The sequence below is a fragment of the Danio rerio genome, chromosome 1, assembly GCF_049306965.1.
Source record: "Danio rerio strain Tuebingen ecotype United States chromosome 1, GRCz12tu, whole genome shotgun sequence".
Lineage (NCBI taxonomy): Eukaryota > Metazoa > Chordata > Actinopteri > Cypriniformes > Danionidae > Danio > Danio rerio.
In genome coordinates this window covers 59218252-59245000 of record NC_133176.1, presented here as the reverse complement: position 1 = coordinate 59245000, position 26749 = coordinate 59218252, and the positions used below count along the sequence as shown (strand labels likewise).

Below are 26749 nucleotides of genomic sequence, written 5' to 3'. Positions count from 1 at the left end.
ATGGATTGGGAGTTGATAAAACTGACAAAAACATAACAAAATTACAAAAACAAAAAAAAAACATTTATAATAAAAACTGAAATATAAAACATTTAACCAATGCAAAATAAGGCATTGAATCAGCAGTTCATCCAAAAATAAAAAAAATATATATCGGCATTCCCCTTACCCATTTTATTTTTATTCAAATCTATTTGATTTGTCTTCTGTAAAACATAAAAAAAAGATCATTTGAGGAATGTTGTAAAATTTTAGCCATTGAATTATGGAATATTATGGAAGGCAATGACTAAAGATTCCTCAAAATATTTTCTTTTGTGTTTCCAACATTGTTCACAGTATCTTTCGTGGTTTGAAAACCACTTGAGTGAGTAAATAGCTTTTTAATGACTGGATGAACGCTCGCATAACCGCAAGTATAATAACAATACCAAACAAACACTGCTGCAAATGAAGAGGAGTACAAATAAAATGTTCAGAAATCCTGCAATCTGTGTGCAAATAAATATTTCCATGTAGAAAATCATACATAATATTGAAATACACTTATAAATAACACATAACCCTTAAATATAAAAAATAACAACACTTTAGTTTAGGTCTTTAGTTTAGTACTGGCTTATTAGCTGCTTATTATTAGGATATTGACGGTTTAGTAGTAAAGTATGATCTTATTCTGCATCCCTAATTCTACACTGGGAAAAAATATCCATAAATTAGCACTTTCCATATTTTGTGATTAATTATTTTATTTTTCCCAGTTTATTTATGCTTTAATTTGCATTTTGGGAGCTTGATCTTTCTTACAACAACTTTTACCCTTCAAAAGATGTAAAAAAGTGACTTTTATGAACATTTTAATAGTTTAAAATGATATATTGTTTGTGTTGGTGTTGTATTTTATACTCCAAAACACCTTGTAATAAACTGCCAATACAATTTCTGTAATTTCACAGACTTTATATATTATTTCTTACATGTTACATTATTTAAAATGGCTAAAAATGTCAATAAAAGTCACATTGTTAAACTGCAGAGTTGACTTTTCAACATCAAGAGTCAACAGAGCACAAATCAACATCCCATATGCAATTCACAACCATAAATTAACAGAAAACAATATAAACACGACAAAAAAAATCATTAACAGATGTTTTTACAGTGTACCAAAAACTTCTACCTTACTAACTATTAATAACCAGCTAATTAGGCTAGTAGTGTTAATTAACACCATGAATTGTGACTTAGAATGAAGTGTTACCCAAAATATTAATGTAAAAGTGTCCTACCTTATCCAGAAAGCAGAGCTTGTCCTTCGTCTTGGCGTCCAGAATCTCCACCTCAAAAAACACCACAGCTTTCTTAGTCTTTTTAGCAGGTTTGCGTTTTGCAGGAGTCGGGGGCCCAGGGACCCCTGGCCCGGCTCCATTCTGGGCCTTTTTGGGCTGCGTGGCCTCTAAAGCCAACGTGTCCATAATGTCAGTTTTATTTGTCCACTTTCTGAGTTCTGAGTCCCTCTTTCCCCTCCAAACACCAGAGTTGTACTGTCAGCTGTGGAAATAAATCTCTCTCTCTCTCTCTCCTATTGAACTCCACCCTCCCCTTTCTCTGTGTTGTCGCTGTTGTTCATCTAAAACAGTTAGCCCCCAACTCCTTACAAACACAAGCAACCCAAACAAGTAAACAAAATTAGTATCTATTTCACTCGCATGCACTTTTTTCTGTTTTTTCCCCACTTTTTAATCTGAAGCTACTGTGGAAACGTGACTCTCCCCAGTCGTCCCAGTATGTGCTAATTATAACTGGCCTTATGGATGCACACATACCACCGTAACAGAGCCCAGTCATCACTCATTTACAGACCATACCGATATTCACACAAACACCCAAACAATTACATAAAGAGCAGTTTTGCAAACTTCTTTCATTAGATTTGCACTCCTGTTTAAGGGTATATGTGCCAATATAGAGGAATGGGGTATATGCCGAAGCATGCTAATAGGACTTTTAATTTGCCAGTAGCCTGGGTTAAGCGCTTCCGGTGAATTGAATGTCAATGCAAAATCCGGTGTGTTTAAAGTCTGTTTTCTTTAAAAATCAGCGATCTCCACTGGCTGAGTGATATCCGATTTAAAGTGGGTCTCAGATTGTACAAGAAGCATTGCATTAAATAACATTTCCCCCACCATATCTTTATAATATGAGCATTTATTTTTACCCCAGTATATCCAATGGAGCTTCTGCGTTAGCCTGCCGATTCTGACGGGCGCGTGCGAGTAAACAGCTTTTTGTCTCGTTTTACGCTTGAGCAACTAAATAAATGCTAAAGTTTATTTAACTGAATGTATTTTAATGACATTACAACATCAATGCTGTATAAGGAACCGTATAAAATGGAAAAAGTTCACAATAACAGGTCACGGGAAGTGTATCAGCATGGGAACAGCACTAGCTCGGCATATACCCTATTATGTATTGATTAGGTTATTTTCAGTCAAAAAAATTAATAAACATAAAATATAAACATTCTAGCTCAATGAAAAAAATGAAGACACATTGAAAACGCTAATTTTCTCTGAATTTATGAGTAAATTTATTTGAGTAAAGTGGTAATAGTTGCATTTCTTTAAAATTAAAATCAAATATCATGATTTAGAGCAGTTTGTTCTTCTCAGAAAATTATTATACTTATAAATAACAATTATAAATTGTTGTCAAAATTACTATTTTAAAAAACTTAAATTTTTTAAAATGTCTTAATTTTACTATATATTCCTCATTATATAAAATCAGAATAAATAAATATCGCCATACACACCCACTTGTACAGCTTCATTTTACAGTTATAACAATCAACTTTTCCGTTGGTTTGTGTTTGGCGCGCGCTGTTCAGACTCGGGGACGCGCTGATTTAGGGGAGGGGAGAGATTATTAATAACTTGGAAAGGCATGAACAGATGATAGGAGGAAAATACCCAATGCCATCGAGGGAAACCCCGGCAGAAAGCGAAGTACGCAGAATAAAACCAACATAAATTTAAAGCTAACTTTGAGGAGAGCACAAAACTACAAGATGGAGACCGCAGGCGCGCCATTCACCTGCTAACGTTTCTGAAGAGCTGAGAAGCCCTAAGCTAACTATGTCAACTTACATTTGAAGAAAAAAAGTGAGTACTAACAACACAACTAATATTAATTGATCACTTATCATTAATACTTCAACTTTAAAGTGTTTATTTTATTATTCTTCGATTTATTTACACTAATATGTGCGATTATGTTACCTGAGGTAACTTTTAAGCCGTTTGGCGCCCTCTGGTGCACGTCACGAAGCATCGCTTATGTCACTTATATCAACAAGACTTTGACCGAATGTGTCCAGCGTGTTCACTTTATCCTGACATGTTTTTTCAGCATGGAAACCATCTTCACAAACTGTATCTTCAGTAGTTTCGTGTTTTATTAGGAATAACAGTAAATCAACACTGAAACATCAACCTACTTCCGGGTTTATGGAAAGCATAGCTGACACAAGTATGTGCGATGCATTGATTGTCAACACTCACTATCATAATACAGTATATACCTGTTTTGTAAGCAGAATTATCAACTTTATTGTGTGTTATTTAGCATGTGAATGGAAGTGGGCGTTGGAACAAACCGGTTAGTCAAGTGCACACGAGGTTCACAGTCAAATCCCATCCTACAGCACTTGTCTATTGATGTGTTATCATTATTATAGGACATTTCTGGTAATATTAAACATCTCTTATGTTGTAAGTAACACTCCTATTACACCCACTGTGTTGTAATATGGGACAGAGGTTGTTTCAGGGTGCTGATATGCGCCATTACTATCTGAATTTAAACCAAAGCTGACTGAAATTGAATCCTGCAGGTTCAGTATGTGAAATTACTTTAAATCTTGTGTGTTTTGTCCGATACATAGATATAAACACCGAGCAATCCTTTGCGATTAGGCCGAGCTGCTTGTCACATTAGCATGTTAATCTGCAGCTTCAGTGTCTATAACGCGTGCACTTAATTTATATTGCAGCATTTCCACATCCCAAGAGCATCAGAATACTGTGGTAAAGCGCCTATACAATTTAGAGTACTCTAAAAATATCAGTATAATATCTTACCTCGTAATGCTTCATCTTTGCAGTTTGAATAGCTTATCCTATCAAGGTGAAAGACAAGCGCGAAGTCCAATCACGAAGAACGGAAGATGCCAAGCATCCAATGGGCTGAAGGTGGTGAGAAATGCGGAGCCGTGCGCTCGACCTCGTCATTGGCCAAACCCAACAGAGACGCCTTTTTGACCTACTAACCAATCTCTATCCGACTAGACACAATGAGCGTTAAACAAATATGACGAGCGCCGCCTGGTGGTGATGGGAAGCAAAAACATGCGCCTGAAAACACTCGATTGTTCTGAAAAATGCTTGTGTGGTGGAATGACAGCAGTAGTTTCAGGACAGTCGTCCTTTTGTTGTACGACAGATACTGAGAATGCACAAATGCAAGCTAATTTTAATACTTTTAATATTTAATGCATCTTACACATATGTAGTTTTGTTTTAGTCTTTGTAAAGATATGTTAAAGTGAAAACTGTGACTAAATTCAGATCCGCAATAGCACTCAGTAAGTATTAACAGTATATAACATTTAACACTACAAATGCTAGGGGTATGTACGAATAAAATACAAATATACAGAATGTACATATGATATAATCAAATAAATACATTATAGAGTTTAACAATTTTTAAAGTGCGCCAGGCTTTTTTGTTTAGAGTCTCTGATACTACTAATATTCATATGTTAGTCATCAATACCGTACAATTTGGTTTATTATTAGCAGTGGTGTAAAGTAACACATTTCAAATACTCAAATGACTTTAATTGAGTAGACTTCCGCAGGAATTGTAATTTACTAAGTTGTTTTAAAAATATATACTTTCACTGTCTCTTGAGTACATTTTAGTGCTGTATTGGTACTTTTACTCCTACTATTTTCCTTCAAATTGCATCACTCCTTTATTTTTTCTTGTCTATGGGGATTGGGTGAGAAAAAAAATCAGTTCTGCGATTTCTGTCCAATCAAATTGCACATAGAAACTAAATCACATTCTTTTAAACAACCTCTTGACATGGGCTCTTGAAAGGCAGCAAACCATTTTAAAGCATTGAAAGTGTTCAGAAAGATGTACAAAATCCTTATATGCAATGGCCCAGAGGCTGTTTAGATTGCCCAAAGGCCCTTAAACAATGAATAAATGCACTACAGAATGTTACGTTTTCACTCACGCACAAATTGCATGGAAACGCATCAGGTTTTTACAGTGTAGTACTCACTACTCCTGAGTATTTTTCTAAGGTCTACTTTTTACTCATAGTTTGAGTAATATTTACAACAGATACATTTACTCTACTTGCACTACATTTTTGGCCAAGTAATGGTACTTTTACCTGGGTTAGATTTTTTCAGTATTTTTTCCACCACTGCTTATTAGTACATTTACATTTATGAATCAAAATTTTGTTAACAACATAAGCAAATGATTAAAATAAAACCAATTTTCCTCTTGACTAGGGTAGACAGTAAAGCCCAAAAGTACATTTTCCCACAACAATAAGAGAGGTTTAGAAAACTAAAATTTGTTATTGTGTGTATATATATATATATATATATATATATATATATATATATATATATATATATATATATATATATATATATATATAACAAGTACTCAGCATTAATATTTTTATCCTTTACTCAGTGAATATAAGCAATAATAATAATAATAATATTTGGTGCATATAAACAAAACAGATTTATGAAACGGATATATTTATTTAAAAATTATTTTATCCACCAAACATATTTAGAAATTAAAAAACAATACTATTAAATTCAAGCAAAATATTACAAAAACAAAAAAAAACTACAACCTACAAAATTTCAACCAAATTTTTATTTATTTTTTTTGCTTCTCTTCTCATTAAAATTTGTATTTAATATTTTTCTATAACATGTTAATATGGGTGAACTAGTTTTTGGTCCGTTACCGAAAGTTATTTTGTTAGATTGGTCCAGATTTGACTTCAGTACTGACTAAACTAATGTATATGCACAAATATAATATTGTAAACGTATTAAAATATTAAAAAACATGAATTTAAAAATGAATTTAAAAGATAAGATTTGTTAAGGGGTGTACTAATGTATGCTGAGCACTGTTTGTACACACACACACACACACACGCACACACGCGCGCACACACACACACACACACACACACACACACACACACACACACACACACAATCCATTCAATATAATAATAATAAAATATACTTCCTAATAATTTCCACTTAACATTTAATGAAACATAAGATTTTTTAAAAGGTAGATGATTTAATATTATAAAGATATAATTATAACAATAATAGTACAGTTAAAACATGAGAATCATCATTGGTCTAAAATAGCATCTTCCCTGGACAGAGTTTGTAGGTCACTCGGTCAGGAATGTAAGGGGATTATGCAAATATAAATGACGACATACGAAATCCAGCCGAGAAGCGCCCGTTATGGCGTCACACAGGCCTGTTTATGTTTGAGTACATCATAGTTTGATAGAGAAACGCAGCTGTAGTTTCTTCTGGTTTCGGTTTTGCCCGTTTGCTGCAGCAGCTGTGCGGGTGGAGCAGATCTGCCACGTGGTCCAGGTCCAGGGGTGTGGAAACAACCAGAGACTTTGAGAATTTTCTAGAACTTTCTTTACGGTTTTAAATAGGGGGAACCACAGAGCGGCAGGAGCATAAAAGACCGCAAGGGGACGAGACGACACCTCTGCAAAGATTAGTTTCAGGTTGGTTTGAAAACAAACAGGCTAGCAACACTAGTCTGAACCGCAGTTTTTCTTTCGGAGAATATACATTTAAGAAACACGGAAGCCTAATGGTGAAGATGGGGAAAGATTATTACAGCGTTTTGGGGATTCAGAAAGGCGCTTCTGACGATGAAATTAAAAAAGCGTATCGCAAACAAGCGCTGAAATACCATCCGGACAAAAACAAGTCAGCCGGAGCCGAGGAAAAGTTCAAGGAGATCGCGGAAGCATACGACGTGCTGAGTGACCCGAAAAAGAAAGACATCTACGACAGATTTGGCGAAGAAGGTGAGTAAAAATATGCAAACATTTGTAACTGTGGCTCTGTTCCACGACGCAAATATGAATAAGAAGAGTTTTAAGAGGGATTATGAGCCTTTACTAATAAGATATGTTGTTTAAAGTACAAACTATTGTGTTCGTGTTTGTTTTCTTCTAGTCACGTTTGAGACAAGAGAGATAGATTAGATTACTGACTGGCTGAATCAGTTTAATCTATGATGTTACGTGGTCCTGGGCTGCTTTCGACGCACTCTACACTACTCAAACGTTTGAATTAGAGATAAGTCAATCTGCTGAATCTGTGATAGTGAAGTTTTATTTTGTAAAAATAAGTAAACGAGATCCGATCAGCAATGCTGCATTCTGATTGGCTGCTTGTGCGGGACATTCTAGAGCGTCGAGCGCTTGCTGGAAGATTCTGATAGTCACGTGGTGCGAAGAGGCAGAGCGTTTGAGTTCCGTCAATAGTTCTGTACCTGTTCAGCTTTAAACAATCTTAAATGGGTTTGCACATTCCAGAACATTTTAAAACGACTAGCACTTAAATATAAATATTTACTAATAGAAAATCTATCAAAAGGAACCTTTAGATATTTTTGGAGATACAAGTTAAGATGAATACAAACCTCCAGTCCTTTTACCAGTATGTGTAGTTGAGTAATCAAAATGATCAGTGGTTCTATGCTAAATAATCAACATTTATATGAACTATTAAATTAATCTTGAAATTTGAGTGTTGTATTTTTGTTTAAAGATTGCAATTTGATTTATTTGTGTGCCATTTGCAGGACTGAAGGGAGGTGCTCCTGGAGGAGGTGGTGGTGGTGGAAATTACACATACACTTTCCAAGGAGATCCTCATGCGATGTTCTCAGAGTTCTTCGGAGGGCGAAATCCTTTCGAACATATTTTTGGACATAATGGCGGTATGGATGAGAACATGGAAACTGATGACCCGTTTGCTTCTTTTGGTATGGGTGGCATTGGTGGTTTCCCTCGCTCCTTTACCACACATAGTCACGGTGGAAGAATGGAGAGAAAACAAGACCCTGCAGTGATCCACGACCTCCGTGTCAGTCTAGATGAAGTGTTCACTGGCTGCACCAAGAAGATGAAGATCTCACGCAAGCGCCTGAACCCCGATGGACGAACAACACGCTCAGAGGACAAGATTCTGACAGTGGAGGTGAAAAAAGGCTGGAAGGAAGGAACCAAGATAACCTTCCCCAGGGAAGGCGACGAGACGCCGTCAAATATCCCTGCAGATGTGGTGTTTGTGTTGAAGGATAAACCGCATCCGGTGTACAAACGAGATGGATCGGACATCATTTATCCTGCAAAAATTACTCTCAAAGAGGTGAGATGATTTCTATGATATTGAAGAAATATTCAATAGCATGCTAAATAATTTTATAGGCCACTAGATATTTGAAATAACCAACATGTTTTATACCATTTCAAAAAATGTAACTTCTGAAAGCAAACACACCATTAAGGAACATCAAAGATCAATCAGCAAAATCAAAAACACTTGAAACAGACAGGAGAAAATTCTTGCCTGTTTTGACTCTTGTATCTGAACATGGCTTGGTTGCTTGTTCATACTGAAAGTTACACATTTTTGTACAAGAAAACTAAGACGTTCACTTTCCTTGGTTTCCGAAATGCACATTAGCATGTAAATACTAGGGATGCACCGAAAATGGTTTTTGGGCTGATATCGATAGCCAATAAATCTTAGATTTGAAGGCCGATAACTGATGTATTAGCTGATGAATATAAATATTTTAAAATGTTATATTTTTGCACAGTGAACCACTGATTTTATTTAAAAAAAAAACTTCATAAAAGTTTGAACTGATCTAAAAATAGCCTTCTTAAAGCAAAAAAAGTAATAATTTCAAAATTGCAAGGTGATTATATAAACCTATTCACACTTTCACATAAATCATTTCCTTTTTTCCACATAGCAAATTTACATGCAACTTGACTGTTGCATAAAAATAATAGGTTAAATGACAACTAGATTTAATTAACAAACAAGTTAAACATTTTAAATAAAATGAAAACGAAAAAGTACTAAGTACTTAAACCAGCTCAAATGTCAAATGAAAAGTATTACATATTTGTACAATTGTAAGTCATTTAATACTTTTATAACCGCGCTCCACACTTAAAAGCAGGCAGTTCTGTACAAGTACAAAATTAATTGGCTTAAAGATATCAGCCTAATTTTGAAATTGGAATGATAACGATAACATTATTAATAGCATTTTTCAGCAGATAACGATATGGCTGCAGATACATCGTCTAGGCATGGGCTGATATAAGATTCTGACGGTATGATACCTTGGATCAAAATATCACGGTTTTACGGTGTTGTGATTACTGCTCTAGAATATATTCCTTTTTAAATGTCTGGGTAAACAACAAAAACTTTTTTCCCTTTTGATCACACTATATTTTATTTTGAGAAACCTTTAAAATATTTAGGAGCAGTAAAAGTGTCAGGCTTAATGAACTATTGAATTTAGCTGTCTCCGTTTTTTTTTTTTCAAATCAATCATTCTGCTGGAGATATTGTTGTCCTAAAAAACGTAAATAAATAAATTTACACACACCTTAGGAACGGTATTGCGGAACATTTTTACGGTTTAAAAACCTTGACTTTTCCAAACCACAGTACATCTCAAAACCGTTATCGTCCCATGCCCATGCGTCTCTAGTAAATACATTTCCTGAAGTGCTAAAAATTATTTCAGACAGTGTGCTAGTGGCGGACGCTCAAAGATTTGTTTGTTTTAAATCACTAATTTATCTCAAATCACTGCAATCTGTATATTAAATTTACAATTGCCAATTTTGATGTTGCTCAGCCGTAATGTTTTTGAATTCTGAAAATCGCGTAGAAATAATTCATTTACCTTGCATTTTACTAAAGTCTTTCTTCTCCACTCTTCTCAGGCTCTTTGTGGTTGTGTGATTAACGTTCCAACGCTAGATGGTCGCACGGTTAAAGTAACATCTCAGGACATTGTTCGGCCTGGGATGAAGCGGCGCCTCACCGGGGAAGGTCTTCCTCTTCCCAAAGCTCCAGATCGCCGCGGAGACTTGGTTGTTGAGTACGAGGTCAGGTTTCCAGAAAAGCTCTCCCAGAATGCCAAGGACACTATTGCAAATGTTTTGCCAGCTTCTTGAGCTGCATGTACTATAAAGCTGGAGTCACTACCATTGCCATGTTTTGTTTCATAGTGTTTAAATATCTGAGCTCTCTTGAGCTGCGTTATTTAAAGAGCTGTTTTTCCTGTAATGTTCAGCCGATAAGAGACTACATGGACTGAAACGTTGCTGGACTAGACTTGTTTATGCTTCTAAGTCATGTTTATTTTGGTGCAATATTTCTTTAGGGTCTAGTCCAGCAGAAGGTTTCCAGCTGTTCCAGTTTTTTTTTTGTGCACTGTTTTAGATATGGAGATGCTATGATGTGCAAGAGAACAGTGATGTGGTTTCTCTTCAGCACTTTGGACCTTTTGGACACCTCAGGGAAGTCTTTCTGTGAAAGCACCCTGTACTTTTTTCCTATAATATGGTGTAATGGGACTGTGAGAGATGCCACTGTTAAGTCGTTTCCAGTGTAATGGTGGCCCGAGGTGATTCCTACTTGAATAATCCTACGTCAAGTACATAAAAAACACACTTGATGTAGAGGTTACGTGGTTGGCATGTTAAAAAAAAAGTCAGCTAAGCCACAAATTTATGAGTAGATTTTATTTTTCAATAAAACAATACCAAAGAAGATGGAAAATGTTAGTTTACATACATGTAAGTGATGATATGAATTGTGACTGTGAAACATGTTGATTCACTAATCACTACACAGATGCTTTTCTTTCCTTCTTGGATTGTGTGAATGTTGAGGTTTGGGGTATTTTTGTAAAGGGTTTTAAATAAAATGTTTATAAGAAAACATGAGTTGAAGTTACATTTATAAAGCATTTTAAATAAATGTTATTTGTAAAATAAGCACAGTGCAAGATGTTAAATAATGAAAGTCACATTCATCATGTTTAATGTGTAAATAATGTTAAAATGGCACTTGATTGTCTAAACCTGAAGTGTAATCCTCAGCGTGTTTTGAGGGCCGTGTTTACGTTGTTGGTTTTGCATCCACAGCACAGACATGTGAAGATCTTCTTGTACTGCTGCCTGATCTGAACAAGAATGAGAGATCATTGTATTTGTATGAAGAATGCAAAATAGGCTTAATTTTACCAGAGATCATTTTTTTTCGGCCCCATTTACGCTAATACGTAGTTTTAAAATGGTGTTTTAGAATGAAAATGTTCCATGTCCACACTGGTGTTTCACCTAGTGTTTCTAAACAATTTTTCGTCCACACTACACTCTGGCATGCCCTGCAGGGTATGTGCATGTCTGAGCTCTAGGCAGTCACCAGGTGCTTTGAGCGCGGAACCCCAGGTGAGAGCTGTGCACGTCGAACGGTTCATCAAGAATCTACCGCTGGATCTAATCTCACTATATTTGTTACACGTGATCTTTAATTAACATTGTCCATGTCTAATGACATATTCCCCAACTTTGGTCTTTTGAATCTATTACTTGAACTCAGGTGTTGTGTTTTGGCTGAGCGTGAACATAAGTTAATATATTAATTAATGTAACCACGTACACTGATTCTGAACATTTGACTGATTGCTTGCCTTTATTTCCTAAAATGTATAAATTTATTGTATGTTATACTTTTATAATGGACATTATTGATCATTAAAACTGATATTCAGCAAAAGAGAGGGTATGTTTCATATTTTCAGTGAAAATTAAAGGAGGCAGTTATACACTCAGAAATAAAGGTACGTGAGCTGTCACTGGGGTGGTGGTACCTTTCCGAAAGGTACAAATTTGTACCTAAAAGATCCATATTAATACCTCAAGGGTACATATTGGTACCTAAAAAGTGCAAAAGTGTTCCTCCTAAGATTTTTAGCTACTAATATATACTTTTAAGGTACCAATATGGACCCTTTAAGTACAAATGTGTACCTTTTAAAAAGGTACCATCCCAGTGACAGCTCACGTATCTTTATTTCTGAAATTGTTGGCTCCGTTTTGTTATATGCATAAAGTTGACAGTCATGTAAAAATGCAGCTACACAACGTCTCAACATTCTTGGCGTCTGTTAATATCAAAATAAAAATAAGCAGTTTGTAATATCAGGTTTTCATTTTATTGTTTAGCTAGTGAAACAATATAGCCTGGGTGATGTAAATGAGGTACAAAGTACACTGTTTCCTTAAGATTTACCCAACGAGTTTTAGGAGTTTGTTTTCCATATCAACCTTCATAAGTCTGAACTTAAAAGGAGAGGTTGCAAGTCGGAACTTTTTTTAGGCTATTTAATATTGAGGAAAAAGCCCGAATCAGACATCTGAAAACAGAGTCTCCGTTTTCCCCCATCCACACTGAGACGGAGCAGCAGCATTTTAAAATGAAAACTGCCTCTACAGCGTTTCCAAAATGCTCTGTTTTCAGCACTCAAAATCTCCGGCGTAGTGTGGACAGAAGTAGTAACCGTAGCAAAACGTTGTAAAATGTTTTAGTGTAAACAGGGCCTCAGAGTGATGCCTTACCTCAGTACTGAGCACACAGTAGATCAGGAAGATGAAGGTTCCCTGCTGAGAGTTTATGATGATGAAGACGATCTCCACCACCATATTGACATGAGCGAAGAAACCCAGAATCCAAGGGCAACCAAGAATCACAAACTGACCCAGTGTTTTAAACACCATAACCCTGCAGAGAAATTGAAATTTAATCTTTAACTTTTACATTTTGTTATTCTAAAGAGTAATTAAACCAATGTTTGTTACTTGGTTTGTTTCAACTGTGAAACTTCAGCGTTCAGCTTTTTGAGTGCCGAGTTCAGATAGATGCTGATGCTGATGAAGAGAATCACGTTCAACTGTGCAGGGAAAAAAAACAGTATTAATCAGATTGTTTTTCTTCTAAACTTAAGTCATAGAAAAAAAAGCTTTACTCCAAGTATGACGCAAACAGGTCCCAAAAAACTCCAGAAGAAGCCTTTATCCATTTTAATCCAGCATCTGTTTGAAGTAAGATACAATCAAATAAACACTGAAAAAATATGGATGAAGCTGTTGAGAGTTGAATCACTCAAAAGTAAACTCACTGTTCACTGCCGTATCCTTCTGGAACCATCCCAATAGACACACTCACCCCAATCAAAGCAACCACATATCCAATCACACACAGAAATCCATTGCTAAGCACCTCCTTCTTTCTGGAGCTGACCTGTGATAGGTTCTTGACGCAGATGAAGAGCAGCACAGCTTCAATGAACATCCACACAAAGGCGGAGAGGAAGAGGAAGTGCAGAAGGCCTGCTATCACCACACACAACACCTGGAGAGCATGAGAGAGGGTTATGATGATTCTCAGTGCGGCTGTGCTGAGCTGTAGAGCTCCTTCATCATTCTCACCTGCTGAGGGCGAATGAGGCTCAGGAACTGTTGTGTGAGCAGCAACAGAAGGTGAGCCGACAGCAGACTGATGCAGATGTTGATTCGAGCCACATTATTGACTCCAGGACTCCACTGACAAAGAGCAAAGGACAACAGAGCCAAACTGAAGAACACCAGACCCACGATCACACACACCAGATTCAGCAGATCCAGCAGATCGCTCTGAGAAAACATGCAGAGAACATGAGTGCCAGATCTGTGCTGCTCTTCAATGCTCTCTAGAAATGTTCTGGTACCGGTGGTGGACTGCTGCTGGTCTGCATGATGAGAGCGAATGTGGACAGATGAACACAGGAACACACAGTGTGGCTGCTGTTGCTGTTTAACACAGAACAACCATCTACAATCCACTCGCTGATATTCCAGTACACACAGGACAGAGAACCGCTGGGGTCAAACTCCTGCAAGAAGAAGAAGAAACAAGCAGAAAATATGAGCAGAGTGAATATTAGATGTGTTCAGATGTTGATCAGTGCTGATGTTGGACTAAAACACATTTCAGTCTCTCACTCTGATGTGTCTGAAGGTGAAGTTGACTGGTTTGGTGAGTGCAGTGTTGCTGGTTTTGGGAAGAGTAGCTGAGATCACAGTGGACATCATGGTTTTATTTGTGTTTTTTTGTGTGTTGAAGAAGTCGGCCTTCAGTAGATTCTCCATTATAGTGTAGCTCATGAAAGCCACAGCAGCAGATCCTGAGGGACAGAAACAGGTGCTTGCATGCAATACTGGCTGAAAAACGACAATAAAAACACTGCGAAGTGTATTTGATATGTTTATCTTGACTTGTCCCCCCTACAAAGTACATACGTGTGTCCTTGTTGTTCTTGGCAATGCCAATAAGATCAATGTCCATAAATGAATTAGTTGTGTTTAGTTGAAGGATTTCATTTAAAGTGACATTTGGTCCAACCATGAAAACGTGTCCCTCTGATTAAAAAACAAAGCAGGAGTTATTAAACACTTCACTCCATATCCTGTATTCATTTAGATATTTCTCTCATCAATAAATTAACACAATATATATTTATTTCTGTAAAGATTTTGATTCTGAACCATTTTGAGAGATGTACACAATAACAGTGGTTCCAACGTTTTCCCTGTATTGCATTTCTAATTTCTACTGCTTCCGAGAATCCAAAAAGAGCCACATATTGATAAATAATACTATGATAGCTGTTTTAACATTAATTTATGATAGAATTGCCTCTTTATAAAGTTATGAAATAGTTTGACAACAAACAGGAAACGTTCATGGGCCGATGACACAACCACATTGAACCACATATGGTCTATAGTTCAATCTCTACTTGGAAACAGACTTATATAACCTCAAAAGACCAAGATTTTACTTCATATATGAAGTTTTAACCAATACTGCGGCAACAAAGTTTTCTAGGAAAAATCAAATTCTTAATCTCATTATAACAACAATTAAACGAATGTAGTCTTGAGACGTGCTTTCCCTTATAGTTTTGAAGATAAAAACATTACTGGCGGTCTTGACATTTGTCTAATTTGATGGAATTTGTGCTATTTTGATTTATTTTCTGTAATGATAGACAATTATGTATTTGCGGTAGACATTTTCATTAGTGCCACCCCATCACTGCTTACTAGACTATATAAACTAACTTTTATTATATTTAGCACAAGTGTCTCCACTTACCTACATTCTCCAGAGTAAAACTGACATTGGCACTTGTGTCTGTCAGCTTCACCAGTGTAGAGATGAGTTTCTCAGTGGATTCCAGCACACGGTTTCCATATGAGGCCAGTTCAGCCGGGCTGTCTGACGATGAAGACACTAAAAACTTCTCTGTGGCTTCAAGGACCATGTCTAAATAGTTGGTCACTGTCTAAATTATTGATCAAACAGATACAGTTACATGTGAATGTCAAGAGAGCCAACATAAGAAAACTGGATCAGTTTTTATATAACTGAAGATTTGATTGTTTTATATTTTTTCTTATGGAGACTTACATTTAAAGGAAGCACTTGAACCGTGATGTTCTCTATCAGCTCAAGAATGTTTACAAGACAATCTTTAGCAGTCCAATCCTGAAATCACAACAGATAATTCAGATCATGTTTATATAGGCTATTAACGAGCAGGTCAAATAAGTTTTCAAAAAATGTGCTGTTTGTAAAGTTGTTAATCAAAAAAAGTGCATGCTAAATCAAAATGTAGTCTCTCAAAAAAAAAAAAAAAAATCAGCTCTGAATTGTATTAATGTGTTGTTATACTTTCAAATTGTTTGCATTACAGTGATCTACATCACCACAATCGAAGTAGCATAATTGCAAAACAGCTGACAATTCAGATTTAAGTTGGCTCGTGGAAGGGAGTGTTTTACAGACCTTAAGCCTCATCGAAATAGTTTCTGGCTACACAAAATAATTCTAATATGAAATGCATGTTCTGAGAAACATTTTGAGACATATTTTCCTGACCATGGAGACATTTAAACCTTTGAAGGGGACTCCAACACAACATTACCACACTTGAAAACACCACATGACCTGCTGTTTAATAGCAAAAGGAAGTTCCAGAGAAAGAAAAGCACATTGTACATTATCCTATCATTTTGATCGGAGCTTAAGTCCACCTCAACGTCAGAAACTCAACTTACTGTGCATGCTTCCTCCAGTGTTGTATGTACATCTGCAATTAGAGAAATCAACATGAAGGCAATAATAAAATAAACCATATCAATTTTAAAGTTCACATTGTAAAACATATTCAAAACATTTCATGGTGTTAATTCACCAAGTTAATCACAGTGTTAATAGATTGCTCAACATAGTATATACTTATATTTCAGAGGTTTTTCATCTTTAATGTGATATGACAGTGGAGTTTACAGACAGGGAATTTCATCACATAATATTGTGTAATGGAAATGCCAAAATGCACATAAATTTAGAAAATGAGCATAAAAAAGATCCGCTTGCAGGTCCACCATCATAGTGTGGCATTGTCTTGGGTGACACTTCTTTACAATATGGCATGGAGGTCGAGGACAGTACCACTGGACTGGCCAACTGGGGTGGTAGTTCTCATTTTTAAGAAGGGGGGCCAAAGGGTGTGCTCCAACTAAAGGGGGATCACATTTCTCAGCCTTCTTGAAAAAGTTTATGCCAGGGTACTGGAGAGGAGGATCTGCCCGATCGAGGGGGACCAATGTGAATTTCGTCCAGGCCGTGAAATACTGGACCAGCTCTAGTCTATACCCTCACCAGGGTGCTCAAGGGTTCATAGGAGTATGCCCAAACAGTCCACATGTGTTTCATAGACCTGGAAAGACATTCGACCATGTCCCTTATTGGAGGTGCTCTGTTATGGGCTGTCTCGTCCCTGTGTGAACAGAGTAGGAGTTTGATTCGCATTGCCTGCAATAAGTCAGACTTGTTTTCAGTGCATGTTGGACTCTGGCAGGGTTGCCCTTGGTCACCCATTCTGTGCATAATTTTTATGGACAGAATTTCTAAGCGCAGCATTGGGGTGGAGGGGGTCTGTATAGGATTATAATTCTGTTATTTGCAGACGATGTTTTCTGTTGGGTTCATCAGACATGGTCCTTCAGCATGCAATAGGGCAGTTTGCCACCGATTGTGAGAATCAAGACCTCCAAGCCTGAGGCCATGATGCTCCACTGGAAAAAGGTGACTTGCCATCTCCAGGTTGGAGGAAAGTCCTTACCTCAGAGGGAGGAGTTTAAGTATTATAGGGTTATTTTCGCAAATGAGGGAAGGATAGATTATGAGATTGACAGGCCGATCAGTGCAGCAGCAGCAGTAATGCAGTCAATGTACCAATTCTTCTGGTAAAGAAAGAGCTGAGGCAAAAGGCAAAGCTATCAATTAACTGGTTAATCCTGGGCCATGACTGAAAGGAAAAGATCTCTGATACAAGTGGCCAAAAATGAGCCATATAGTTATAGACAGGGTGAGGAGCTCTGTCACCCAGGAGGAGCAGATTAGCAGCTGTTCAAGCAATATATATTATAATAATAATAAAAAAACACATTGGCTTCTGTCACAGCAAATGACATTTTTCTTTTTCATAATTGGTGCTAGTTTATCCATGATGATTTTGTTTTCTTTGACATTGGATAAAAACGAATGCTTTATTTGCCTAAATTATGCTTTATTATTATTTATACAATATTGTAATTTTGGAAGCCCTTGGATCTGTAGTTTTTGGCTTTTATCGGTGGTATGTTAAAACCAATAAATCCTGATGGAGTATATCACTAAATAAATTAGCAATCATTCAAATGTACTCGATTAGATGTTAAAATTTGATGGTTTGTAAAAGTTATTGGATTGTGAGTATAAATTGGGTATATTGATCATGTAAATTAAATAATATCACTACTTGATTAAGCTTCAACGCAAGGTGTGATGCTAAACTCAAGAGTTTAAAAAAGCTGAAAGTAAATAGACTTACCTGCACAGTAGGCTGAGCAAATTAAGGGACTAATCAGTTCATAGACAGAATAATTTCCAGGACAAGCTTTGACTTGAATGGAAAAAGAGCCGTTAAGGCAGCAGTCCCCGCACCAGTGACTGCAGACATTTCGAGTGACGACTCCATCCTCTACTGCTGGGTGTCCACCACTAATCCACAGTGGGGCAGCAGTGCCACAGCTATAGACCTCAACACATGTGTCTGGGATATGAGCGCTCAGACCGTTAATGAAGAGCCGATACCAGCCGCTCCAGGAGACTGAGGCATCACACATGATGGGGGGTTGTGAATTACCAATGTGTCTCCATGAATCGTTCAGCACAGTGTAGTTGTTGCAGGGGTCAGTCAGACTAGCTGTTAGGAAAATATTTTGAAAAATCATTACAAAACATTGTTTTAAACTGCTATAATGTATACAGGGAGAACTACAAAGCATTATTTAAAAAACACATCATGATTGGGAAGGAGAATCTTGAGTAAGTCATAAAAATTAAAGGAACACTCCATTAAAAAAAATAATAATAATGGAAACATTTTTTTTTCTCTCAGTTTTGTTGACATCTGAAGCTGTGACTCACTGAGATGTGAAGGGGTGTCCACAGATGCTAAGTTTTTTCCTGTTATTAAAAAAAATGTCTTAGGAATATATTTTATGGGAATTACTGCTAGTAAAATTAATGAACAATTTACTTATTTTTATACAGCTGCCCTAGACTTAGTTTTTTAAATTGAGTTTTGCCTTTTTTGTTGTGATTTTGTTGTTTGTTGTCTAAGAAAACACAAATTAGACATTAATTTCTCAACAAATTATTCAACAAAATGCAAAAGGTGAGATATCAACATATGTCGTTTTCGCAGGGTCAGCTTTTGAAAATGGTGCCTGAGGCTCTAAAGCTAGCTTAAAAATAGAGTTTGATTAAATTTAATTAAATCTATCTAATAACAGTATTTATTCTTTTATGTCAGACTATTGAAATAAAAATGAACATTGCACCTAATTAGATTAGTAAGCATCCGCTAGGGATCACTTCCTACATTTTGCCAATCTACACGTGCCAGAACTGCGGGCACTGTCAGACACACAGTTAGAGTTCATGATTCACTAGTTACAGGACTGTTGAAACACCTCAGTTTCACACTCAGTTAGCTGTGTCTTGTCTAGCTATATCACGTAAGCGTTTATCCTTGTATCTTGTCTTCCTGTGTCTTGACCTGTAGGATTGTTTATATTGTTTTTCGATTCTTTGCTGCCTGCCCTGAACTTTTTGCCTGCCTTTTGGACTACGCTTCTGGATTGTCTCATAAGCTTGGTTTCAACCCCTGCAAGACCAGTCCTTCATTTATTCGGCCCTTCCTTTGTTCCTCCCTTCATTCTTTCGCTCATTCATTTGTTCATATTTTTGTTCCTTCCTTCCTTTCTTCCTTCCTTCCTTCCCTCCTTCCTTCATTCATTCATTCATTCATTCATTCAGTCCTTCATTCTGTCTTTCCTTCCATTTCTTGTTCAGTCCTTTCTTTAATTGACCCTTACTTCCATTCTTCATTTATTCCATTCAGTGATCATTTAAGGGTGTTTGGTGATTTCAGTCCTCATGCAGTCGACATCCTTAATTTTCTCATTAGTGACATGAAGTCTATAAATAGTTTCTGGGTCATTGCGTGTAAAGATTTTAGACATCTTCTTGGACTTCTTGATGCTTCCAAAAGATTTGCTGCATTTATAAAGCTTCCATATCTTAAGGTAGTTCAGTATGATGCGATTTTACTTTCTATGTGTGCACGAGATATTTTATTGCATGAGAATCGCAGGACTGATTTTTCCACTTGAGCCAATCTCCATAGACAAGAAATAAATAAAGTAGTGACTGCAGGTTGACGGAAAATATGGGGTAAAAGTACCAGTGTGCATTAAAATGTACTCAAGGTAAAAAAAAGTGCACAGTTTTAAAACTAATCAGTAAATTACAATTTCTGGAAAAAAAAAGTTTATTACAGTAATTGGAGTATTTGTAATTTGTTACTTTACACCACTAAACCCTAAATAAAACTGCATTTGGAACTAACCACTGGGTAAAAGCTGCTCCAATGCAATACACAGCACAATAGACAAGACAGTCTGAACTTTTATAAAGCCTGTTAAGAAATATAAAAAGGAGAAAAAAAGTCATTTCATTTGATTAAATTGCATTTTTTTAGATTTTAAAATTCATAATCTGACTGCATACATATGTGAACCAACTTTTATATACTCACCTCCACAAAAGCCCATGGTCAGTTTTGACGTTCCAGTGTATTTCACTTTATCTGAAGTGAATTAGAGGACATTACAGTTCAGTGGGAGAAAAACAAATGAGCTGTGGCTCCGAGGCCTGTCAAACACACATGCGAACTTCAACTGCATTTATGAATTTACAGCTATATATGGTTTATTTACTAATTCAAGGTATCAGTATGGACCCTAGGTAAAACTATGTACCAGGTACTGCCCCACACTCTCAGAAAGAAAGGTACAAAATATTTCACTGAAGTAGTACCATTTTTACACTTCCAAAACATGTAGTGTTGGTCATCCTCCAGGCATGTGGTTGAGAAACACTGCTTTAGACTTTACACTTCATTCATTAATTCTCCTTCGGTTTAGTCCTTTTATTCATCAGGGTTCGCCAAAAGTGGAATGAACCGCCAATTTTTCCAGTATATGTTTTACACAGCAGATGCCTTTCCAGCTGCAACCCAGTACTGGGAATCATCCATATACACTTCAATTTAGTTTATTTAATTCCCCTATGGCGCATGTGTTTGGACTGTGGGAGAAACCGGAGCACCTGGAGGAAACCCACACCAACACAGAGAGAACATGCTGACATAGAAATGCCATCCGACCTGGTCGGGACTTGAACCAGTGACCTTATTGCTGTGAGGCAACAGTGCTAACACCTGAAGCATTCTGTCGCCTAGAGTACACTTTTGTACCTTTAATGTTCACTTTTTTTTTGTATATTCAAAAAGGCAGCAACATAATAACAATCCAAAAATGCTAATTTATTTAGCCAAAAGCTTTGTGTCAGCCTTTTTATTTTAATAAGTTAGCATTTTTGGTTTTGCCGCCTTTTTGAATATATAATTTGCACTTTTAGCATTTTGGCTGAGAACCCAGTTAAAAGTGACGTGTGTGCTTTTGTAATTTTTTTTCATTACATTTTTTTTTTATTTACACCTTTGTATTTTTTAGGTATTAATATTTTCCTTTAAAGACCTCTTAGGAACAAAAATGTACCTTTTGAAAAGGTACTGCCCCAGTTACAGATTTGCTATATTTATTTCTGAGAGTGCAGTAGCTGTGTTTCTATCCACAAGCGCAAATTAGATTTAAATAAAAGTTTTGAAAATACATTAGCTGTTTCTAATCAATCAAAAAGAACATAATTGTCTCTTGCTGATAAACTGGTGACAAATATCTACTATAGGACAATGTTTTTTTTTTTTTTTTGCAGCAAATCCCCTTCCAACTAAAACCCACTACTGGGAAACACTTTTCCCTTCACACTCATACACTACGACCAATTTAGTTTATCCAATTCACCTAAAGTTGAAGTCAGAATTATTAGCCCCCCTTAATTATTCGCCCCTCTGTTTATTTTTTTTCCATAATTTCTGTTTAATGGAGAGCAGATTTTTTTCAACACATTTCTAAACATAAAAGTTGAATAAATTCTAAAAACTGATTTATTTTATCTTTGTCATGATGACAGTAAATAATTTTTTACTAGATATTTTTCAAGACACTTCTATACAGCCTTAAGTGACATTAGGTTAATTAGGTTAACCAGGCAGGTTAGGGTAATTAGGCAATTAGGTAATTAGGGTAGTTATTGTATAATTATGGTTTGTTCTGTAGATTAACAAATAAAAATTTAGCTTAAAGGGGCTAATAATATTGACCTAAAAATAGTTTTTTTAAAAATGTTAAACTTCTTTTATTCTGGCCGAAATAAAACCAATAAGACTTTCTCCAGAAGAAAAAAATATTATCAGACATACTGTGAAAATTTCCTTGCTCTGTTCAACATCATTTGGGAAACATAAAAAATAATAATAATAATTCAAAGGGGGGCTAATACTTATGACTTCAACTGTATGGCTGTTGTTTTAACTGTGGGGGAAACCGGAGCACCCAGAGGAAACCCACACCAACACGAGGAGAACATGCAAACTCCACACAGAAATACCAATTGACCCAGCTGCGACTCAAACCAGCAACCATCTTGCTGTGAGGCCACAGTGCTAACCACTGAGCCACCATGTCTTCCAATATCACTCATTATCACTCCTAATATACAAAGACTAAAAGAAATGTAACAATTAAGAGGTTTGTGGTAATACTGAGAATGTTGTTTTTATAATATTTCAAGAATGTCTTACCTGATCTGAGTTTATCCTTAAATGATCTTTACTCATCTAAAGGCAAATGTGCTGAAGATTAAATAACACATTTTATTTTCCCCTCCTACTCAAATTCAAATTCATATTCAAATGCTGTCGCAGAGATGATTATTCATACGAAACTAATAAAACACTAAAGGTCACATTTAGTGCTAGATGCTTTTCATAAAAACAAGACAAACATTTACCTGTGTGAATAGTTTCATGAGAATTTATTATTTGCATGTTGTGTTGTAAAATCCGGTTAAGAGCAAACAAGTTTACAGTCTAATTGCGACAAATTATTAAAATAGTCAATGATTTAGTTGTGAATTTCACCATGTTTATGATCTAAATTAAACATTGTATGTTAATATGTTGCATAGATTATTACAGCTTTTTTGGCGAGTAAAACTTGCTGATCAAGTTTCAGCGTTTATTGCCAAATCACCTTATCTCTTTGCTCCATCCTGCTGAAATAAGACTGAGATAAATCTTTCACTGCTTTACATCTCACATCAATAATGCAAACAGAAATTTCCTGACATCATCAAGTTAAACATTTCAATATTTAGGTTTATTTGTGGCCAATGAGAATTCCTGAAATCATCCCACACTGTTAAAAAGTGATAACATGCACTGTAAAAATATGTTAATGAACTGTTTCTGTATTTTGTGTTTTACACTTGTTTATTTACGGTTGTGAATTGCATTTTGGAATGTTGATCTCTGTTCTGTCCAATTATGATGTTGACAATTTAACTCTGCAGTTTCACAAAGTTACATTTATTGACATTTTAGTAAATAATATGATGTAAAAGAAATAACATACAGAGAAATAAGTCTTTAAAATAACAGACAGTGTGCTGCAGTTTACTAGAAGGTGTTTACAGTGCAATATAGAACACCAACACCAACCCAGAAAATATAGCAGTGCAAACTATTACAGATGTCCATAAAAGTCACTTTTTCAAACCTTTTAAGGATAAAAGTTGCTGAAAGAAAGATCAAGCTCCCACAATGCAATTCAAAAGCAGAAATAAGCTATATGATATCTAAACAAGGCCACATGGTGACTCAGTGGTTAGCACTGTCACCTTACAGCAAGAAAATTGCTGGTTCGCTGGGTCAGTTGGCATTTTAGAATGGAGTTTGCATGTTCTCCCTGTGTTTGTGTGGTTTTCCATCGGGTGCTCCAGTTTCCCCCACATTCCAAACACATGCTATAGGGGAATTAGGTAAACTAAATTGGCCGAAGTGTATGTGTTTGAATGTGAGAGTGTATGGGTGTTTCCCAGCACTGGGTTGCAGCTGGAAGAGCATCAGCTGTGTAAAACTTATGCTGGATAAGTTGGCGGTTCATACCGCTGTGGCGAGCCCTGATTAATAAAGGGACTAAGCCAAAGAAAAATTAATAAAAACATGAACACAAAATACGAAAACTGCTAATTTACAGAATTTTTTTAAAAGTGTGCAACAAATGTTTTTATGTTAATCATTACTTATAATTTTTTAAATATCATGTTTTAACCTGTTATTTACCAAGCCTATTTGTGAGTTTAAGACTGCAAAGGTAATTTAGAAATTCTAATATATATATATATATACATATATGTTTGTGAATTTTATTTTGTATGTTTGCACAAGTGTCATTTGGGTGTTTATGCACACATCAAGTTTATATTCTTATGTGAGAGTTTATGGGTGTATATGCATAGATCAAGTTTATATGTATATGCAAGTGTGTATAGGTGTGTTTGCATGCAGCAAGTTTATATGTATGTGCGTGTGTTAATGTGAGTGTTTATGTGAGGATCGAGTTTATATGTATGTGTGTGTGTATGTGGGTGTATTTATGCGTCAAGTTTATATGTATATACACAAGTTTCATCCCTGTTGTTTTGAACATCCGGTAGTATAGGTGTATATGCGAGTAATTTATAGGTGTATATACACGTGTTTCATGTATGTGTTGATAAGCAAAGTTTGATTTAAATCCTATACGGCACCTCATATAACTGAGCAACAAAAAATACATTAAAATCATGATACAAATTATACCAAATGAAATTTGCTACAACAATATCAAATTAGACAATATGAAGTGGTCTAAAATAATTTAAAAATTTATTTCAGTGTTTCCTGTTGCTCTTTTGGTTTTTCATCTATTGTTTTTTTTCACAGTTTTGCAACCTTAAAGTGCTCTACAGACTATTCAAATAAAAGGATCTATTGTCGCGCAATCTTGTGAGAGCATTTTAGTGACGTTTCCACATGCAACAATATGTATTTAATAAAGAGACAGTTAATGACGATACTAGCGTTTACAAAATATAGTGGCACCACCAGTATTTTGGAGCCATAGTATCACGATACTATTATAGTACCGGTAAACCGCGCAACCCTAATTACTACATTTCACTGTACTCTGAAAAAAATATATATATATATATTTTTAAATATATATATTTTTTGCTTGTTTAAACTATTAAATTAAAATAAGCTGAAACAACACAATTCTTGAGATTTCATTGGGACAATTGAATTTTTTTTGTTCAATCCACATAAATATGTTGAGTGTTAAGTTAACCTAATCAATTTGTGTTGGGACAGCATGAATGAATTGTGTGTAATCCTGCACTTTTTAGTGTATGAAACGCTGGGTTCTACACAATTCCTTTGTGTTGCCCTGACACAAATCAGTTAGGTTAATTTGATTGTTTTTTACAATTTTAAGTGGATTGAACCAGCCTGATCTTACGAGGAAACGAAAGTATTTTAAGTTTTGTCATTTTAGTGGCTAATCCGTAAGTTAAATTTAGTCTTAAGCTCAGTCATGCGAAAATGTATGATTTTGAAAAGGACATGTGGCACCAAACCCCACCGCTAAACCCAACCGTCATTGGCTGATGAGTGAATCATATTTAATTGCACGAATTAGATCTTATGAATTCATATGAATTAGCCACTAAATCAAAAAGTTATGAACTGCCATGATATTGTGCTGGATTGAATAAAAAACAATTAGGTTGACCCCCAAAAGTCAGCGCCAGTAGCCTAGTGGTACTGTGCACTGACATATACTGTGGCACCAATGTGCTCACGATGACCCGAGTTTGATTCCTGGCTTGAGGTCTTTTGCCAATCCTTCCCCTCTCTCTGCTCCCAATGCTTTCCTGCCTAAATTTTGTACTGTCCTGTTATAATAAAGGTGAAAAACCCCTAAAATTAATTATATCAAAAAAGTTGACCCCCAAAAAAAGACAAAAAATGTGCTGATTCAGCTCATTTCAAGCAAGTAATTTGAACAAGCAGCAAAAATCATTTATTGAGTGTTGTGGTATTATAGCATTAATATATTTACCTCAACAGATTAATAGATTAATTAAAATACTTTGCTATACATTGAAAAAAATTATTCAAAGATGATTTCTTGGATTTACTCAATTTTTTTATGTTAAGTGGTTGTAAACAATTTATTTGGGCTGAATTTAAACAAACTAATTAAGTTGAACATTATTAAACTTAATTTGTTTGTTTAAATTCAACACAAATAAATTGTTTGCAACAATTCTGTTTAAAAACATTAAGCATGTGTCACTCTCACATTACCTTTCAAAATATACTGTACTTTTTAGGAACCGATATGTTCCTATTTGACCCAACATTGGCTTATATGAACCCAGCATTTTCTAAAAGTTATAGTAACTTCCTGTAAATTTGTATTTTTTTAAATCTGAAGGTAAGATAAAGAGAGAAAAGTGTAGATCTAGTTTTAAATAATGGCTAATGTCTGTTTCATTGCATGTCAAGTTTTCTATCCTGTCTATAAGCGTCTCCTTGGAAACCTGTCTGATCACAAACAGCTACTGAAGACAAACACTGTAAATACGGAGAGTGATAATAACTAAACAGCTTCTTCTCATTAAAGAATGTAAAAAGGATCTTACCTGATCTGCGTTTACACTCAGTGATCTTCTCCTACTAGACTGAATACTCCTACTGTTTGTTGCTTCATAATTAATGCAAATATTTTGTGTTGGAATTTCTATAAAAAGGTTACCTAATGAGGAAGCTAACGTATTTTCCTGCTGAAATTCAAATG

General features: G+C 35.7%; 3 protein-coding genes across 8 annotated transcripts in view; 1 reads left to right on the top strand and 2 right to left on the bottom strand.

The window, feature by feature from the left end:
• tecrb (trans-2,3-enoyl-CoA reductase b) overlaps positions 1-4220 on the bottom strand; it is a 26989-nt gene extending 22769 nt beyond the window's left edge. The window contains exons 1-2 of one of the 3 annotated variants that reach the window (XR_012386782.1): positions 4146-4188; positions 1290-1340 (exon numbers count right to left, since the gene is read on the bottom strand). Coding sequence is in view for 2 of the 3 variants with exons in the window: in XM_021479665.3 (XP_021335340.1) it covers positions 1290-1475 (186 nt within the window). In the remaining variant the exon portion in view is untranslated. 3 annotated transcript variants of the gene reach the window in all.
• A 2378-nt stretch (positions 4221-6598) lies between these two features.
• On the top strand, positions 6599-11156 carry dnajb1b (DnaJ heat shock protein family (Hsp40) member B1b). Its single transcript, NM_199773.2, has 3 exons — positions 6599-7195; positions 7978-8546; positions 10154-11156. Exons 1-3 carry the CDS (start codon positions 6976-6978, stop codon positions 10385-10387), a joined length of 1023 nt encoding a protein of 340 aa, NP_956067.2. The 5' UTR covers positions 6599-6975; the 3' UTR covers positions 10388-11156.
• Positions 10152-26671, bottom strand: adgre10 (adhesion G protein-coupled receptor E10). 4 transcript variants are annotated; one of them, XM_073906874.1, is made up of 17 exons: positions 26595-26671; positions 22645-22695; positions 20476-20526; positions 20287-20355; positions 18202-18576; positions 16382-16413; positions 15732-15809; positions 15417-15606; positions 14558-14677; positions 14261-14442; positions 13987-14151; positions 13709-13912; positions 13399-13631; positions 13246-13312; positions 13079-13170; positions 12839-13001; positions 10152-11400 (listed from the first exon to the last, which is right to left on the bottom strand). In XM_073906874.1, the coding sequence occupies exons 3-17, from the start codon at positions 20489-20491 to the stop codon at positions 11314-11316; spliced, it is 2073 nt and encodes a 690-aa protein (XP_073762975.1). In that variant the 5' UTR covers positions 20492-20526; positions 22645-22695; positions 26595-26671; the 3' UTR covers positions 10152-11313. The 4 variants fall into 4 exon arrangements, with proteins under 4 accessions (XP_073762975.1, XP_073762971.1, XP_021333746.1 ...); XM_073906870.1 differs by having other exon boundaries at positions 22645-22680; XM_021478071.3 differs by lacking the exon at positions 22645-22695.
• Positions 26672-26749: the final 78 nt, after the last annotated feature.